The sequence below is a fragment of the Capricornis sumatraensis genome, chromosome 10, assembly GCF_032405125.1.
Source record: "Capricornis sumatraensis isolate serow.1 chromosome 10, serow.2, whole genome shotgun sequence".
NCBI classification, from domain to species: Eukaryota; Metazoa; Chordata; class Mammalia; order Artiodactyla; family Bovidae; genus Capricornis; species Capricornis sumatraensis.
Window position 1 is genome coordinate 16,412,683 of NC_091078.1, and position 20,122 is coordinate 16,432,804.

Below are 20,122 nucleotides of genomic sequence, written 5' to 3' on the forward strand. Positions count from 1 at the left end.
GCCCCATGAGGAGCTCTGCCAGATTAGAGGACAGAGTCTGAGTGCAAAGCGGCACTGACACAGAAGGTGGGGTGCTAAATCTGAACGCCCCATTCACAGACACTTAGAGCAGACTCTGACAGTACCCAGACCATTGGTCCAGGTGACACTGTTGACTCACCCTCACTGGGAATTTCCTGAGTCTTTTATACATCTTCCTGCATCTTGCTAAACACCAGCTGTAGGTGACTGGCTTAGGGGTGTGGCCAGGTCCTTTGTGTCAAGAGGCTGGTCCTGGGGGACCAAACTTGCAACTGATCTGTAGGTTAACCAGCTTGTTTAGGGTAGAATTCCAACGGCTCCACGACTTATGCCTCCAGAAGCTGGCTAACTTCCCTGCTCCAGGGCCGGGGAATCCACTGTGCAGCGTTCGCTCTCTCACTAGCCGTCCCCCAGAAAGGCCCTCCTACTGCCTAACCTTTGCCCTTTCTAATTGCCCTGATCTCATCCTAACCTCCATAGCTGTGTTTAAAGTCCACCTCTGGGGAGCACACAGATTGAGCGTTCCAGGTAATCCCTTTTCCAGTCCTGCCTGGCATCTGGCCGGTGGGCTGTGTACCTGGACTTCCTGGGACACTGGCTGGGGGAGTTTGAGGAGGGACCTCAGCACCCACCTGGCTACAGGATGACACGGGCCATCAGCTTCTTGATTTTGTGGCTCAGCCTGGCTGGTGGCCTGGCTCAGAGTGACAGCAGCCCTGACGCAGAGGAGTCCTATTCAGACTGGGGCCTTCGGCACATCCGGGACAGCTTTGAATCTGTCAACAGCTACTTCGATTCCTTTCTGGAACTGCTGGGAGGGAAAAATGGAGTCTGTCAGTACAGGTGCCGATACGGTGAGTGCACAGCTTCTCTTCCTGTGAAACTATCGCTGGCGGACCTGTGAACAGCCTGAGCGGGGCCACAATCTGTCATGCACTTTTCCCCTGTTATCCCCTTCTTACAGGGTAGTTGCCAGATTTAGAAAATTAAAATGTAGAATGCCCAGTGAACTCTGAATTTCAAATAAACAACCAATATTTGTTAAAATATTTGAGATGTTTGAAACATGCTTATAATGACAAATTACTGATTGTTTATTTGAAATATATATTTCACTGCACTTCCTGTGTTTTATCTGGCAAACCTACTCCAAGGAGTTTTGCAATACTTGTTCCCTGGGGCCATTTTAATGGGTTTGTTTTGAGGCAGATAGATACTTAGCAAAAGGTGGCAAGGAGGAAAATGAATAGGGGATGTCTTTGTGAGGTGTTCCTAGGGCTGAAAACTGAAGCTGATCATTCAGGGAAAATTCTGCCAGAAAATTCTGAGCTTCCTCAGACACTTTGTGCCTAGCTTAGAAATGGATTCTCCTCTCCCCGTAATACAGTTCACACCTTCCTCCCAACTATGTCAGTCTCTGACCACTTTGCCTAACCCATCCCACCCCCTACCCCATCCCGAACCAAGAGAGCTGTCCCTGCCTCAGTCAGCAGTGGCAGGCCTTCCGTGAGTAGGATGGGCATCTGCCAGCCGCTTCTGCCCACCAGGGATCAGGCCGAGTGACCACACTGTCCCTCGGGCCTGGTCTTGGATGTGGAACTGAATGGGTAGGAGCACTACCTCACCCGAGTTCTAAAGAGGGTACCTGGGAAGCTGTGTGAAGGCCTAGCTGCAAAACAGCAGAACCTGAGGCCTGTTCTTGCTCTCCCGACACTGGAATTCAGTGTAATGGGAGCAGAAAGAGGGGCCCTGGACCTTACAGCTAGGAGGCAAGGGGTAACTTCCAAAGAAAATGTTTTTGAAAGCAGACACAGTCTCCTAACAGCATCGATTTCAATGTTTAGTTTATCAAATGTTTCAGCATGGGATTAAGAGATGAAGATGGTGATTGAGCCTAGCAGGAAAACACTTGAGAAATTTTCTCTCCAGACACAACAGATAAAACTCAGCTTGGAGAGAGACTCAAAAAAGCCACACGCTTGCTGGACTCGGCCAATGTCTCGCACTCCTTTCTTACCCCTGAGCAGGGGGAATCTCTTCTTACAAACTGAAAGTGACTAAGAGACTGTGGTTAGCACTCCAGAACCCAAATTTTTACAGAATAGAAGCTTCAACCTCAGAGGGAGATAGTGAAAAAAGGAAGCTGCAGCCTCTGTGAAGATTCCATGGAGTAAACCTGTGCTAGAGGAAAACTGCTAGCCACGTCTTCATCCAGGGTGTGTTGGACAAATGCAGAGATGCCTTGTCACAGGGACCATGCTCACCGAGTTTGCATGGATGGGGCAGGAAAGGGTTAACTCCAGGTATTTGATAAACACTTGTGCTCCTTTCCTTCCTAGAAGCAACACAAGACTTATGAAGTCTGTGTTTTAGCAAATAGACAACACAGGACTTTTTTTTCCTTTTCTCTTCTCTTTAGGGAAACAAGACCCAAACCCTCTTTTCTAGTAAAATGGCATTAAAAGATTTCAGCAGTTTGGTTACAAGTTTCCACCTGGGTCAGTTGATGCAGCAATCACTGGTGGGGGATGGGAATAGTCAACAGAGATTACAGGGTCGCAAGTAACTCCAGTCACTCTGCAAAATGGAACCTGTCCAAAAAAGGACCTGAAAACCATATAGGAAAGAGGGGGTTAAGCCTTGTTTCCTTTGGAATGCAGAGAGCCAAGAACCTGAAGGCTGCACCCAAACAGCACAGACTATCTTCTCAAGTTGATTGAGAACCAAGCAGGCTTTTGAACAGATAGCATCTAATAACTCACTGTTCGCTTACAGTTTGCTTTGTGACACATTTCTTGTGCAAAACACTTTCTTCAAAGCACTGGCTCCCAAACTTGCCTGCGCTGCAAATCCCTTCAAGGGCTTGTTTAAAAAGACTGCTTCACCTCGACCCCTCCTATACTGATTGGGTAGGTCTGGGGCGGGGCCAGAAAATCTGCAGTTCTAAGAGTTCACAGGTGGTCCTGCTGCTGCTCGAGTCCTGGGATCACACTTCCAGGGGGAAAAAGGCTGCTTTAAAAACTGATTTTTTTCTCTTTTTTTTCCAGAAGGAACAATTTAGCAACAGTTAGTCTACAAGAAAAATTGCCATTTGATAGGTGCTTATCACCACTTAAAACAGTGGTTCCTACCTCACTCAGCACTTAGAATCACCTGGGCGGCTTTAAAAAACACTTGCTGCCCAAATCAATTAAAAGGGAATCTCCTTAGGTTGGACCCAGACATCATTATTTTTAATGTTTCCCAGGTGATTACAAATTGCAGCTACAGTAGACAACACAATGTAAGGGATCATTCTGAAAGAACTTCAGCCCATAGTTGTTCAGACCGGCAATTTGTGCTTGTATCCTGCTAGCCTGTCAACACTGTTTGCCACACTTCATTTACCTACAGTTAGTTTTCCTGTTAACACACAAAATCTGAATTTACCAAAGGATTGGGCTAAAACATAGAGATTCAACACGAATCAAGAGCATACATGGTACTGCTGCTGCTGCTAAGTCGCTTCAATTGTGTTCGACTCTGTGCGACCCCATAGACGGCAGCCCACCAGGCTCCCCCGTCCCTGGGATTCTCCAGGCAAGAACACTGGAGTGGGTTGCCATTTCCTTCTCCAATGCGTGAAAGTGAAAAGTGAAAGTGAAGTCGCTCAGTCATGTCCGACTCTTCGCGACCCCATGGACTGCAGCCTACCAGGCTCTTCCGTCCATGGGATTTTCCAGGCAAGAGTGCTGGAGTGGGGTGATACATGGTACATACACCTGGTTTAAGGAGTCTGCACTAATGTGAACACCCTCTCCCTCCTCAGGGATTCTGACTCAATAGGGCTGTGCTAGGGACAGCACAAATGGTCCTTGAACCAGGCTTTGATGGAAAAATCAAGGGTTTGATCTGGGGGTGGGGGTGCAGGACATCTCGTTGCTAGTGACCTTGGACAAGTTACCTAACTTTCTCAACCTTTGTTTCCTCATGTTTATATCTAATGTTAATAATATCTATCTTGCAAGATGGTTATAAGAATTAAAGACACTGTATATAAGAATTAGTGCTGTTAGAAAGTGAAAGTCATTCAGTTGCGTCCAACTCTTTGTGACCCCATGGACTGTAACAGCCCACCAAGCTCCTCTGTCCATGGGATTCTCCAGGCCAGAATACTGGAGTGGGTAGCCATTCCCTTCACCAGGGGATCTTCCTGACTCAGGGATTGTACCCCCGTCTCCTGCATTGCAGGCAGATTCTTTACATCTGAACCAAGCTACCAAATGGAGCATGGCAGGTACCAAACAAATTTTATAAATGTTTGAGAAAGATAGTCAACAAGTTAACTATGCAATCAGATTCTTCTGATTCTTTTTCAATATAAAATTAAAAAACACAGAAATCCCAGTGGCTGGAAAACACCCTCTCGGCTTCTGGAAGAAAGTATCAAATGATGATTTAGATGTTCTGAGTCTTTATGAAGGTCTCTGGGGCAGAGTTTCTGTGTCTTGTATATCATGGTTTAAGATATTCATGCACACTGTCAAACTTGGATAAAAGGATAATTTTCTTCTTGCGTTAAGTTCTAGGAAAGCAGGTATCCTTAAACATCAGCATTCTTATTTTCTAGAGAACTTTTTACCGGTTTGAGATTTTAGAGCAGAATTTTATGAACCTGTGAGTTTGTGTATTTTTCCAGGCAAAGAATTCACAGCGTTCATCAGATTCTTAGAGGATGTATAGCCCAAAAAAAGGAAAGAGCTACTGACCTGGAGGGCAAAGGTTGTTCTCAGGAAAGGTGATGAACTGTCGAGGTTTGCCAGGATGAGGGGGGCAGTGGTTCCTGGGACGAAGGACTTTAAATACTGAAACAGGGATTGTCCCAGACAAATCTCTGGGACCAGTCGCTCACTTGACCTCATACAGTAACTGGATCTGTTTTAGCGACTGGAATAGAGTTCACGGCCTCAGTTCAATTGCCACAGTTCTGTTTCGCTCCTTGCTGTGTTCCTCATGCTGTGTTTGAGGGTTTCTGGCAGGAAGCAAAATGTGCGCTTAATTCGGCACTCTGACCACCAGGTCGACCCCTAGTGGAGCACAGAGCTGCCTCTGCTGGAAGCAGCTGCGTGGGGAGAAAGTACACACCCTCCCGTGTGTGGCTTAACCCTTGACCTGGGTGATAAACCCCAGACATTTTTACTGTGACAGAGAGAAAAACCGGTTGGGCCCAGAAGGTAGTGGACCTGTCTGCTGGTAGAACTCTCATTTCACGCCTAACTCCCTTATTTGTCTTTTAAGTGTTTTGTGGTGTTTCACTTTAGTCAGATGTTTTAAATCTCCACAAGTCTATCAGGACTTCTTTATATCTTCTGCATTTTTTGTCTTGCTTAAAGGACCATCCTCAAGATCAAAACAGTTTTTGGCTTGTTCTTCTGTGAAAGCATCTGTGGCTAATATACTTAATGAGTGTTGCTGTGTTCTGAAGAGTTTTTATGAGCACTAAAATTTTAATTTCAAGTTTAACATGTCACAAAATATTATCCTTCTTTTGACTTTTCCCCCAACCATTTAAAAATATAAAAATTATTTTTATCTGGCAGGTTATACAAGAACAGGCTGGACTTGGCCCAGTGTTTGCCAAGCTGATCCAGATCAGGTGGTCAGCCTGTCACTCCTATAGGTAGCCAAAACCCCAAAATAAAGCTAGGTTGTGACATCGTGCGTAACTGAGGCCTAGACTAAAAACATCAAACTGAAAAGACGTAACACACCTCAAATCTGCTCCAGCTGTAACATGAGGATCTGGTACATAATTTCTGTCTGGACTCAAACCATCACCTCTTTTCTTAGAATTTTTATTTCAAGCTTCATTCCTCAACAGACTTTCTACAACTATCATGAAACATTAAATACAATAAAAGTAACTGTTATCAACAGCAGGCCAGATAGGACGTGTCTATAATTGGTGACCCATTATCTTTCAAACTGGGAGTTTTGTCTTCTGTGAGTTATTAAGTCCAAAAAAGGCAGAGGGTAACTCAGGAAACTGGACTGAGTCTGCTGCAAAAACCCTTGATCAGAAAAAGAGTTAAATTTCACCATCAAATTTAGACATTTGTTTGTTTACTGAAATGTTCCCCCTGATTTCTATAAACCTAGTATGAGTAGAACATTTGTAAAATAACAACTCAAAGAAGAAATAAAATCACCATAGTCTCACTTCCGAGAGATAATACACATTTAATTGTGTGATTATTTTCATATGTATAATTTGATTACTAGTATTATTTAATACACTTTACCCATCCCCCTACTCCCTGTGCAACACACACACACACAACAAGTTAGTAGAGTATCAATACTAAGTTATATTTCTCAAGGCCTTTGAAAAGTGATGGAGGAATCACTGGTGGGCTGGCAGACTCCATCAACAAGTACAGGACACTTCCATTACAAATAATAAAAAGGCTGAGTGGAAATTAAATATTAAAACAAATACATATACACTCAAGCTAGAATGAAATAAAGGGAAACCTTCAAGTTCCTGAAATGAAGAGGAAACACAAAACCAAAGTGGTAGCAGGAGCTTATGCTGCTGTGGTCCTTGGAGGTCTCAGTCTGGAACATTATATATAGACTCCATGGGCTGAGGAATGTGCTTTAATGGTCATACAGAGAGGAGAAGAACTGTAAGATTTGGGAAGTTGGAACTGACAAGTTTGCAGAAAGTTTAGAGCCTGGGAAACTGTCTAGTCTGTTTAAAAGGGATTAGAAGTAGCAAGAAAGCTTTCTATCCACCTGGGGATGGGGCCTGCAGGAGGAATAGATACCCACTAAAAAATCACTACCTGAAGCATATTCTATGCACAGATGAGGAATCTGAATTTCTTCAGTTGGCCTGGTGTGAGTATTCCAAGCTGAGAAATTAACAAATACCTGTGTGTCTCAATTACCCACAGTCTGCTGGAGCCACAGCAAAAGCAGCTAGGGACTACTCTGCAGTATGTGACTCAGGGCACAGGAATTCTTTTAGAAAAACAAGCCCTTCTGAAAACAACTACATACCATTTGAAAAGATAATCCACCATGACAGTCAGTGGACATTAAAAAATGAAAGGGCATCCCAAGGATTGGAGATAAAAAATCATAACATTTGAAATTATTAAAAATATAAAAGAAAGGATAGAAAATGTAATTAGAAAATAAAACAATGAAAATGAATATGTAGATTTGAAAGATTTAAATAGAACTCACAGAAATAAAAATTATAGTCATCAAAAGAATTCAGTGGATGGGTTACACATCAGATAATCTAGCAGCTAGTCAACCTAGAGATAATTAATAAAGTAGAAAATAAATTTGATGAAGCTAATAAAAATTCAGTACAGAGAGAAAAATAGGGAAAATATAAAAGAGAGATTAAGATACAAGAAGGACAGGATCAAAAAGATTCACCATTCAGTAGAAAGAGGCCTAGAAGGAGAAATTATAGAGAATGAAGAAACTTAAAAATTCAGACAAGGGCTATGAATTCTCCAGAGGTGAAAGACCCAAAGCCTTCAGATTGTTCCAGATATATAGACCACTTATAGATACACTGTAGTGAAATTGTGAGGATTAAAGAAATTGAAACTTTTGTATATTTCTGGTAGAAATACAAAATAGTACAGCTGCTGAAAAAAGCAGGCTGATAGTTCCTCACAACGTTAAACAGAATTACTCTATGACCCAGAAATTCCACTCCTTAGCTATAGAAAAATGAAGGAACTGAAAACAGATATTCAAACCAACACTTGTAGACAGTTGATCATAGCAGCACTATTCACAAATAGCCCCAAAAATGGAAACAAATACCATGTCTATTAATGTGGATGAATAAACAAACTGTAGTCGATCCAGAGAATGGAATATTATTCATACATAAAAAGGAATAAGTACTGGTACATGCTACAACATGGATGAACATGAAAGATGGAGATTTTTGTAAAAATGGGTATTGGGTTTCTTTCTGGGATAATAAAAATGTTCTAAAATTAGATTATGGTGATGATCTCACAGCTAAAACCCACTGAAATACATTACATGAGTGAATGTATAATATGTGAATTTTATCTCAATAAAGCTCTCGTAGAAAAAGATGTAATGAAAAAACATTCAAATCATAATGACAACTGCAATAATTAAGTATTGCTGAGAAACAAGTGACCCCCAAACTTAGCAGCTAAAAATAACAAACATTTAACAAACATTATATTGTATCACACAGGATGGGGGATCTAGATGCTCTTCTGGGTGGTTCTGGCTCTGAGTTTCTAATAAAGGTTCTAGTCACACTGCCTGTTGATACTACAGTCTCTGAAGATATGGCTGAAGCTGGAGATCTCCTTCCAAACTCATGTGGCTGTTAGCAGGAGGCTTTAGTTCTTTGCCACATGGACCTTTCCATGACAGAAGTTGTAGTCTTTTATAATGTAATTTTGGAAGCAACATACCTCCATTTCTGCCATATTCTGTTGGTCACACAAACAAACCATAGGACAGTACACACGGGTATAAATACACCAGGACAAGGATCACTGAGGGCTATCTTGAACCACTGTCTTATAAACATGTTGTACCGCAGTAACAAATACCCAAACAGACTATGGCAGAGACTGCTCATTATCCCCATTTTTTCTACATACATAAGCCCTCCTTCCAACTTCAAGCTGGGCTCATGGCTGCCTACATTGAAAAAAAAAACTTCATTTCCTAGCCCACTTTTGCAAGTAGGTGTTGCCATATGATTAAAGTCTGGCTAAAGGGAAGTAAGAGGAAGTGATATGTGTAACATTCTGGAATGGGTTTATTAAAGAGAGGGCCTCTGACCTTTCTACCTCCTTCTTCCATTCTGCTGTTTGTAATATGGATGCGTTGGCTGAAGCACCATCTTGGATCATGAGACCCAGGGCTACATTTCAGGGCTGGTAGAGCCGAAGGTTAGAAGCAGCCTCGGTTCCAGAAAAGGGCAGACATCATTCCAGCCTTCTGAGCCTTAATTTTAGATCCTGATATTCTTAAGATATTCTACCTTGTTTAAGCATCTGAATAATATAGTTTGTAGGAGATATAATAAACATATGGAGTAAATTATAACACTTTATTGAAAGACATAAGTAAGATCTAAGTAAATAGAAAGCTATATTAGGCTCATGTCTGGAAATTTAGAATATGCTAAGAAATCCAGTTGTCTCCAAATTAATCTGTAAATTCAATGTATTTTCAATAAAAATCCTGATGATGTCTTGTAGAATGTAATAAGTAGACTCACAAATTCATATGTAAGAGTAAATGTCCAAGAGTAATCAAGACAATTTTTAAGAATAAAAGGAGAGAGAGTTTTAAATCATAGACTTAGCATCTAAAACTTAAAACAGAAAGATGGGGTATAAAGAGACTTCAACTATACTTATAACATTTAATTAAGCATAAAAAATATTTATAGCAAGTTTGGCAACATTGACATTCATTGTCTCTGTGTAGTGGGTACATAGGTATTTGTTTCTCTGACTTTAGTTTTGAAATAGTTCATAATACAAAATAATTAAGAATAAAATACCTGATTGGAGAAAATTACAGAAGAGAAAGAAGAAATGCCATGTGTCTCACTTGGAGGATTAATTCTTGGCTTATTTCCTGAGTCTTTTGTTATGTCTCGGATCTCCTATAAGATGAAGAGGAATGAGGGGAAAGAGCATGGGTTTAGGAGACAAACAGGAAAGCTGGATTTATATCACAATTCCTCCCACTTTCTAAATGACTCAGGCAAATCACTAAATCTCTTAGTCCCATATTTCTTATCCGGATAATGGCATAAAAATACTCACTGCAGATGATTGTTCTGAGGTCATCTAAGGTCAAGGTTATCTTTATCTATAATGACTACCCTTGATACACTGACAAGGCTTCTCTGTATGTATTTGCAAGACTATAAAATAACCCAAAAGCCTTGAAAGAGAAACCAAGAAATCCAAAGCTTTTCAGATAGTTTCGCCTTAGTTCTATGACACAAACAACTACAATATTGTATAGGCATGTTTTCTTTGTATTTTGGTCAATAATGCTTTGCCTACATTTATGGAATCTTGCAAAATTTCCTTCAAGTTATTCTAAAAATGTTTGTGGTATAATTTTAATTCTGATCCCTTAAGTGTATGATCAGGCAGTGGTCTTTGTGTATAGTATGTGGTCTTACAGTGGATAGAAGAATGAAAGATCTTAAGTTTTAGTTTGGTTTTGCCATGGACCTTATCTTCTTACACCCATGTAAGAAATGTTAGAATTGTTAGTAAATAAATGCTCATAAAACTCTTCAAGATTGGGAGAAAAATGCCAGTCTGGTCTGGAGAGTATTACTTTTTTATGATATCATCACTCATCATCACCACCTAATTTAAGTCGGTGATGAGCAGTTATTTTTAAAGGAAAAGTTGAATATACTTTTAGACAATTTTTATTTGATGAATGTTTCCAAATGCTTCATTTCTAAACTCTTCTTCCTGCTTCTTTCCTGTTTCCCCTGCTAGGAAAGGCACCAATGCCCAGACCTGGCTACAAGCCTCAGGAGCCCAATGGCTGCAGCTCCTATTTCCTGGGTCTCAAGGTACCAGAAAGAGTATGTACACCTCCATTGTTTTCTTAGTTGACTGGTTTTGACTAAGACTAATCTAAGAGGTCCCTCTAATGGAACTCATCACTTATGGAATATGGTTGAGCAATATAATTAGTATTTTAAACTGGATACAGAGAAAAGGAGATAATTTTCAAAGAAAGCATCTAATTTCCTTTTCTCAGATGCAGCTGTCCCTCAGATTAGCCATTGGGTAGTGAACTTTGAAGTCACCAGTGCAAACATCAGCTGAGCCTTAGCGAACCAAGCATAACTTAATTTGAAATAGATCAGACAAGTGTGACTTCTTCAAAGTGGTGAGACTTTCTAGAGATGTACTGGACCAAGCTGGTAGTGACCAGTGAGGGCTGATTGCTGTATGCTCAGGACTTTTGCAAGTGGCCGACTTCATGTCTGAACTGTTAAATCAATTATGTTTGGAGTATTAGCATCATAGAAATCTGCAAACACACACACACACACACACACATATCGTCCCCTGTCAACCAGCTGCCGCCTAAAACATTTTTCATTTTGCCACTGACTATTTCTCAAACTATCAGATTCCTCTAAAAACAAGTAATAATTAATTTTTTAAAGACCTCTCAGAAACCCTTTTACCTTTTTCACTTTAGAAAAGAAGCTAAAGTGGTAGAAAATTTGGTAGAAGGATTTCATATCTTGTTTTTGATTCTAAGCTGGTCCCACTCTTGTGTGTTCTTGCCCCCAGTATTCACAGCTATCAGAACTAGTGTGGTTTTTTTTGTGGGAGCTCTCAATGACCTTTTATATATTCCATAGACACAGAGTCTGCCTGGTTGATCGTGTGGATTTAATCTGCAGCTTGTACAGCTTGTACAGCTCTTCCTTAGCCACACTGCCCCTGGATTTCAACTGTGGTTTTACTTCCACCTCGGGATACGGGTCATCCACTGGGGTTTGCTCCTGAGGCTGCCCTGGAGGACTTGGGTTTGCCCCTGTGAGGGCCAGGTGTGGGGTGGTGCAGCTGCTTGGGTCACAGGGGTTCTGGCAGCTCCAGGTACTCAGGGGAGTTGGCGGCTAGGGCAGCAGGAAATATAGTGCTCTAGAAGGGTATGGAAACCTCCAGGCAAATTCTTGCCTGGAGACCCTACCCTGCTTCCTGACAGAGAAGCCTGGCAGGCCACAGTCTACAGAGTTGCAAAGAGTCAGACACTACCAAAGTGAGCCTGTGTGCATAGATGCAAGACTCTTTTTGCCTGTGGCAGCTCTGCCCCAGTGAGAGTTGAGGATGAAGGTGGCACAAATGCTTGGCTTGTGGGGACCTTGGCGATGCCAACTGTGTAGGGACACAGACTGCCTCCGCTGCAGGAGTTACGGCCCTATCAGAGTCTTTTGTCGAGCCTCTTGTTGCTGGTGATCAGAAGGCCTCTTTGGCCAGTCTTTCTCCATAGCCCTGCCCGTTCAGGGACTTAGAGGGCTCCCTTGCCTGGGCTTTCTCTGTTGTCCGGTGCATCAGGCACATAGAGGGGCCCCCTGGCTGGGGTCCTACTCTGTAGTTCTGCGCATTGGTCACTTAAAGGAGCACCCTGGGTGGGTCCTACTCTGTCCTTCAGTGCATCAGGTGTTTGATGGGTCAGCCTCTAATGTTCAGCTGCCGATGCTGGCGTGTGGGGAGAGAGAGGCTATGGTGATGTCTCCACTGCCTCCAGCAGTATCGCCTTGCTTCCATGGCTGCCTGGCTTTCCTCCACAGGCATTTCCTACCACAGTCTCCTTCCTCACATCTGCCCCCCACCCGCTACCCCCATCTGTCTCTCCGCGGTCAACAGCAGCCCTCTCCCTGGTATTGCTCCACAATCCCAAAACTCCAGCTCCCAGCTGCTACGCCTTCCAGGGGAGCAGCGTCCCTGTCCATGGTATGTATGGCTGTAGCAAGGACTATCTGATCCTCATCCCCTTTAGGCTGCCACAGATCAGCTGTTTCACTCTCAGCATTAAATGTTTCTCCTATGACTCAGACAATTGCCCTGATGTGGGGATCGGATCCCTGCTTCAGTTCCCCCATTGGCCAAGGGCAGGTCCAGTCCTACTAACTTTTCCCCCTAGTTCCTTCATCCTACAGAGGTTTGCGTGGTATATATATTCTTTTCCTTGGAGAAGGCAATGGCACCCCACTCCAGTACTCTTGCCTGGAAAATCCCATGGATGGAGGAGCCTGGTAGGCTGCAGTCCATGGGGTCGCGAAGAGTCAAACACGGCTGAGCGACTTCACTTTCACTTTTCACTTTCATGCATTGGAGAAGGAAATGGCAACCCACTCCAGTGTTCTTGCCTGGAGAGTCCCAGGGACGGGGGAGCCTGGTGGGAGGCCGTCTATGGGGTCGCACAGAGTCGGACACGACTGAAGCGACTTAGCAGCAGCAGCATATATTCTTTTCTACTGGTCAGGTACTTCTGTCAGCTCTCAGCTGGTGTTCTGCATGTATCTCTGTGTCTGAAGGTGTAGTCCTGATGTCATTGTGGAGAGAGATGTACTCCACGTCCACCTACTGCTTCGTCTTCTTGTTCTTGATTACTTCTCTTTCATCACTTATTCTACCATGTCCCTTCCCTCTTCAAGTGCATGCCAGCTAAGTTGCTTCCGTCATGTCTGATTCTTTGTGACACTATGGACTGTAGCCCACCAGGCTTCTCTGTTCATGGGATTCTCCAGGCAAGAATACACGAGTGGGTTGCCATGACCTCTTCCAGGGGATCTTCCCAACCCAGGGATGGAACCTACATCTCTTAGGTCTCTGGCATTGGCAGGCAGGTTCTTTACCATTATGCCACCTGGGAAGCCCAGTCAAATCTAACTTGTTACTTTGGAAGTCAAGGCCAGCTATCAACTTGTCTTTCTCCCTAATTAAAAAGTATGTATAATAAAAAAATATATATCACACTGAGAAGACCCTAGAATGACTAAACAAACTGGTTGACTTGCTTATATATGATTTGCTTATTACTTCCTTTTTTGACTTGTTATATCTTAAGTATACCATCATCTAATAATCCTCTACAAAAGTTCCCATTTGATGTCTCTGTGCGTGGAAGTCTATGAACTTAGTTTATGACAGATTTATAATTGTTTATAGGACACTTTATAAATGTGTATGTGTATATATATGTTAGATGTTGTTTGATCGTAGTCCCCTCGTGGTCAGGAACTATGTTCTATACCCTACTCTGTTCCCCAACACATTACAAACAGATACACACACTTAAAACAGCGCTGCATGGAATGGGTCCCTGCAAAATCCTGGTGACCTCTTTGCGAACTAAGGCTTAATTTTTCATACTTCTGAGCCTTGGAATCTTTGGTTAAAAAAAAAATCTCACAAAGTAAAGGTTTTAGTTGAATTTGAAGTACTGAAGCTCTGCCCTCTTGCACTCACTTTCTGATTTTCTATTTTTAGCTCCATAGTGGCCTGTGAATTTGAAAACTACTAAAATCTAAAAGAAAAAGCAGAAAAAGGGGCCATTCAAAGTTATTAAACTAATGACTAGATCATGATTAAAACGTAGCATCCTGTGATTGTCAACTTGATGTATTCTTTCCAGTCATCTGGTGCTTCTGAACTGACCTGAATCTGTAATAGGAATTTGAAAACAAGATAGGCAAGGTTGCCTAAGGCCCTTGGTCTAAACGTGGCATTTTCTTCCTTCACTTTTCTCCAGATGGACTTGGGCATTCCAGCAATGACCAAGTGCTGCAACCAGCTGGACGTCTGTTACGACACTTGTGGTGCCAACAAGTATCGCTGTGATGCAAAATTCCGATGGTGCCTCCACTCTATCTGCTCTGACCTTAAACGGAGTTTGGGCTTTGTCTCCAATGTGGAAGGTAGGTATCTTAAGTTCATTGACCTGTGAGCAGACGGTTTGGTACCTATTTTCACACAGAAATGTAATCAGAGCCCCTTTACTCAAAGAGACCATCAGAGTTCATTGATCTTTCTTTATAGAACTCTGTGACCAATGAAGCAAGGGGGAAGGGAAACTCTTGGCAATCCTTCACTAAAGTTCTTGCTGTCCTGCCCAGGAGCTGCTGGCGCCACTCCTGATGGACAGGGCCACACCAAAGCCTTCCCAGAGGATAAAAACTATCCTCTAAGACCAGACCAAGACTTGCCCAACTGGCTTTCATTATCCATTCCACTGTTAAATAATTTTCCATATCAGGAATTATTCTGTATAGATCCGTGGGGTTGGGTTGAAGCTTTTTTTTTTCTTATTTTGTTTTCAGTAAGAGAAAGAATTTTTTAAAACCTATCTTCTTTTTGTGTAAAGTTCTCTATATCCTTGAGGATAATTATTTTAAAATGACTGCTTAGCTGCCTAACTTCTAGCAGTGATTCTATAATTTCTTTTTCCTAATTTATCTTAGGAAAATTGTAATTCTTTAGTTTCTGAAGCCCGAACGGTATATCCAGGTATTACTGTTACATACTTTTAGATGGTAAAGTTTGAAATTCGGGCTTATGAAGAGCTGGCTTTATGCTACTGGGAAAGTCAGCTGCAGGAAGAATCTTGGCTCCTGTTATAGACCAATGTCTAGAGTGTCGTTCTAAAGTGAATGTGCATAGACTTGAAAATATTAATCATTAATGAGGCTCTGTAAATGGGAGTATCCTTCTGTCTATACCTATAAAAGGTGAAAAATGCCTGCTGCTAATCTAGGGTCAGGTCAAGTTACTCCCCACAATAAATTTTAGAACAATTTCATCACTCCACAAAGAAATCCCAGAGCCATTAGCAGTCTCACCACAATGTTCCCCTGTCTAGTTCTAGGCAACCGTTAGTCTTCTGTCTCTATAAATTTGCTATTCTAGACAGTTCACATAAATGGAATTACAAATATGTGGTCTTCTGTGACTGGATTCTTTCATTTGGTAAGGGTTATCCATATTGTAGTGTGCATCAGTATTTCATTCCTTTTTAATAGCTGAATAATATTCCATTATATGGATACAACAAGTTTTCTTTCATCAGTTGATGGACATTTGGACTATTATGAATAATTCTGGTATGAACACTTATTTCAAGTATTTGTGGTGACATGTTTTCAATTGTCTTGGATATATATCTAGGAGGGGAATTTCTAGGTTATTTGGTAAGTTTGTGACAAATTGATTTCCAAAATAGCTACCCCAATTCACATCCCCACCAGCAATGTATTAAGGTTCCAATTTCTCCACATCCTTGCCAATACCTGTTATCTATCTATTTTATTATAAACCCTATTGGGTGTGAAGTTATCTCTCATTTTGGTTTTGATTTACATTTCCCTATGGGCTAATGATATTGAGCATCTTTTCATGTGCTTATTAGCCATTAAATAATTGCTTTGGAGAAATGTCTATTCATTTGCCCTCCTTAAAATTGGGCTCTCTTTTTATTATTGAGTCATAAGACTTTTTTAATATATTCTGGATGTAAATCTTTTAACAGATGTATGACTTGCAAATGCTTTCTCTCATTTTATGGGTTGATTTTTCACTTTCCTGATGATATAATTTATAGTGCAGAAGTTTTACATTTTGCTTAAGTCTGTTTTTATCTTTTAAATTTCTTGTACTTCTGATGTCATATGTAAAAGGGCTTTGTCGAACTCAAAGTCACTATGTTTTCTTCTAAAAGTGTTGTGTTAGCTCATATATTTAGATCTATGATCCATTTTAGTTAATTTTTCTGTATGGTGTAAGAAAGAGATCCAGCTTCATTCTTTTGCATATAGATATACACCATTTGTTAAATAAAAGACTATTCTTTCCCACCACTTGTTCCTGCACCATTTGTTGAAAGAGACTATTCTTTCCCACATTAAATCGTTTATGTACCCCTGTCAAAAAATCAGTTTGTCATAATTGCAGTGTTTATTTCAAGACTTTCAATTCAATTCTATTCTATTGATCTATGCCAGTACCACACTGTTTTCATTACTGTAATTTCGTGGTAAAATCTGAAATCAAGAAGTGTCCTTCAACTTTGTTCTTTTTCAAGATTTTTTCAGATATTCTGTATCTCTTTCATTTCCACATGAATTTTAGGTTCAGTTTGTCAATTTCTTCAAGAAATGGCAGGTGAGATTTTGATAAGACTTTTGTTGGCTCTGTAGATCCATTTGAGGAACATTGCTATCTTAAAATTATGTTTTCTGACCACTGAACAAGGATGTATTTCCACTTATTTGGGTCTATTCTAATTTTTAAAAAAACTTTTTTATATTGGAGTATTGCTGATTAACAATGTTGTGCTAGTTCCAAGTGTACAAAAAAGTGATTCAGTTATGCATATACATTTATCTTTCTTTTCAAATTATTTTCCCAGTCAGGTTGTTACAAAATATTGAGCAGAGTTCCCTGTTGGTACCTGAGTTACAGTAGGTCCTTGTTGGTTATCCATTTTAAATATGGCAGTGTGTACATGTCAATCCCAAATTCCTTAACTATCCCTCCTAGCAGTTCTATTAATAAGAGGAAAGTTCATAGCAATAAACCTCAACATCAAGAAATAAGAAAGATCTCACATCAACAACCTAACTTTACACCCCAAAGAACTAGTAAAATGAAGCAAATGAAGTCCAAAGATTGTAGAAGGAAGGAAGGAAGGAAGATCAGAGTGGAAATAAATGAAATGAAGACTAAAAGGACACTAGAAAAGATCAATTAGTTTTTTTAAAAAAAGACAAAATAGACAAAACTTTACATTTGCCAAGAGAAAAAAAAGAGGATGAAAATAAAATCAGAAATAAGAGAGAAAACATTAAAACTAATATCACAGAAATATAAAGGACCATAAGAGTCTACCATGAAAAATTATACACCAAGTTAGACAACTTAGAAGAAACAGATGAATTCCTCAAAACAAACAATCTATCAAGAATGAATCATGAGGAAATAGAAAAATTTGAACAGAACTGTTACTAATAAGGAGAATGAATCAGTAATCAAAAATCTCCCAACAAACAAAAAATTTAGGATCAGATGGTTTCACTTTTTTTAAAAAGGTGGAAATTTTCTATATATGTTAATTTAATTAGAGATAAATTTTACATGAAGTTAACAAAAAAATTAAATTTCAAACAAATATTAATAAGCATTATTTCTTAAGAGAAGTCATTGAAATTTACAAAAAATTTATTAAAAGACATGAAAAAACTTGCATCGTTATTTTGAAATTGATGTTTCAAATTTAGCCAAGAACATTATTCTCTACCATTTCCTCTCTCATCTCTGATTTCTGTTGTTATATCTGTTCCATGTCATACAGAAAGTGTCTAATCCAAAAGATCTGGCTTATTAAAACTCTGCACATTCCCAAGAAATGGCTATTTTCTAGCCATTCTAGCTGATGATTAGCCCTTCATCAGCGTAGGGGAAGTGAACTCTTGGAAAATTCTGACTGATGAGATGTTTTGGATGTCTAAGATCTTGAGGCACACTATACCAGTTGGTCTAGATGGCTTATACAATCAGTGTATTTTATGGTGAATATCTGCTTTCCTTCTGCGGGTCTGGGAGTACCAGTGACTGAAATAAGTCACATAAGTACCATATGCCTATGTAACTAATGCCCAATAAAATCCCTGGACTCTAGATTCAGGTGAGGCTGCTGGCTTCAACATTTAAAGAAAATCAGCTATTTAAGCAGCTTCAACATTTAAAGAAGAATTAATATCAATCCTTCTCTCCTCTGTCTACAGGATACTCCAGGCAAGAATACTAGAGTGGGTAGCCATTCCCTTCTCCAGGGAATCTTTTCAACCCAAGGACTGAACCTGGGTCTCTCTCATTGCACGCAGATTCTTTACCACCTGAGCCACCAGGGAAGCCTTTCAAAAAGTTCAAGACAGGACTTCCCTGGTGGTTCAGTGGTTAAGACTCTGTGCTCCCAAGGCAGGGAGCCCGGGAACTAGATTCCACATGCTCCAACTAAGAGCCCATAAGCTGCAACTAAAGATCCTGCATGTGGCAGTGAAGACTCTGCAAGCTGCAACTAAGACTGGGCACAGTCAGACTGAAAAAAAAAAAAAAAATTGAAGAGGAGGGAAAACTTCCAAACAAGTCTTATGAGGCTAGCCTTACCTATACCAACAGATAAGAACACCACACACACACACACAAATTTACAGGCCAATATCCCTGATGAATACAGACGCACAAATCTTTCACAAAATATTAGTAACCTAGTTATTTATCCCACACTTGAATAGGGAAAGCTATAGGAAACATAGCAATGTTATTTGAATCCTCCAGAAAAAAAATGTAATTTTCTATGGAGTGAGCATAGTGATGTGGGAGATTCTGATTGCTAGTCATGGTTTTGACCTGGAGGCCCCATAAAAGGAGGGCATCTCAAAGTGTGTTCTGCTTTATTAGCTTGGCTAGAAGCTTCTCTGAAAAAGCTTCTCATAAATCTTTTTTTTTTTCCTTTTAATTCTGTATTTGGGTCACTGCTTCTAACTTTCCTCTGGGTATCATGTTAGCCTTGGAAATATGCTGCCTCTTCAAGATTACTCAAACTACTACTTGGGGTAGTCTTGTATATTAACCCTTATATTTCTCTTAATCTTTTTCAAGTAGCCTGTGATTCCCTGGCTGATACTGTGTTCAACACTGTATGGACTTTGGGCTGCCGGCCCTTTATGAACAGTCAGCGGGCAGCTTGCATCTGTGCAGAAGAGGAGAAAGAAGAGTTGTGAGGAAGAGGTGATTCCTTCCCCATTTTGAGTGACACCACTCAAAGCTGTCAGTCTGGGAGTATGGCGGATGTACCTCATACTTTTTCCCAAAGTTTGGATACCACAAAGCACAGAAAGGAACACCATTTTATAGCTGAAAGTGAGTCTTGACCTTGGAAAAGGAAGACTGGAAAAAAGACACCAAGTGATTTGAAAACTACTCTTCACTTTAACACCAATCTCCCCAACCAGGACATATCTGCCTGGAAATTCAGTGCTTACTTTGAAGACTAAAATAAAGACTAAAATACTGGAATTCTTGGAATTGATAATTATATTAATAAGTGAAATTTTGGAGAGTCCAACCATTCGAGAGGCAATGACTTTCCTCTGGTCCATGTTTCAGTTGCTAATAAGCATCTCACATATATAGTTTTTAGAAAATGTGAAAAGAGATGAATGAATTCCACTATCTCCAATGTGCTTCCATTTCACTTAGAAGAGAACAGAACCCAACCTGGTAAGTTCCTCCAATGATGACAGTTATAACCACTAGTGCTGAAGAGTTAAGAACAAGACAAGGTCAGAGACTTACTTGATTAAAGCCTGTGGAGGTACAGGTCAGACAGAGTGAGGTCTCTGGGGTTCCATTTTTTTCCTTCATTGAACTAGTCCTGTTGAAATTCCCAATTACTAAGTGGTGTTAATGTCATGTTAAGATCTGAGAAGCATTTGGTAAAAACTGCTGCTGAAGACCGGCAATGGCACCCC

The 20,122-nt window shown here is 40.6% G+C and overlaps 1 protein-coding gene across 3 annotated transcripts; it reads left to right on the top strand.

Moving 5' to 3' along the window:
- The first annotated feature begins 527 nt into the window (after positions 1-527).
- On the top strand, positions 528-20,104 carry PLA2G12B (phospholipase A2 group XIIB). 3 transcript variants are annotated; one of them, XM_068982425.1, is made up of 4 exons: positions 528-875; positions 10,566-10,654; positions 14,347-14,512; positions 19,251-20,104. In XM_068982425.1, the coding sequence occupies exons 1-4, from the start codon at positions 665-667 to the stop codon at positions 19,370-19,372; spliced, it is 588 nt and encodes a 195-aa protein (XP_068838526.1). In that variant the 5' UTR covers positions 528-664; the 3' UTR covers positions 19,373-20,104. The 3 variants fall into 3 exon arrangements, with proteins under 3 accessions (XP_068838526.1, XP_068838527.1, XP_068838528.1); XM_068982426.1 differs by having other exon boundaries at positions 19,254-20,104; XM_068982427.1 differs by lacking the exon at positions 10,566-10,654 and having other exon boundaries at positions 723-875.
- Positions 20,105-20,122: the final 18 nt, after the last annotated feature.

Bases quoted from the DNA above. Each gene is read 5' to 3' on its own strand.
- PLA2G12B (XM_068982425.1), top strand. From the start codon at position 665: ATGACACGGGCCATCAGCTTCTTGATTTTGTGGCTCAGCCTGGCTGGT. The intron at 876-10,565 runs GTGAGTGCACAG...TTCCCCTGCTAG, and splicing joins TCAGTACAGGTGCCGATACG to GAAAGGCACCAATGCCCAGA. The intron at 10,655-14,346 runs GTATGTACACCT...ACTTTTCTCCAG, and splicing joins GTCTCAAGGTACCAGAAAGA to ATGGACTTGGGCATTCCAGC.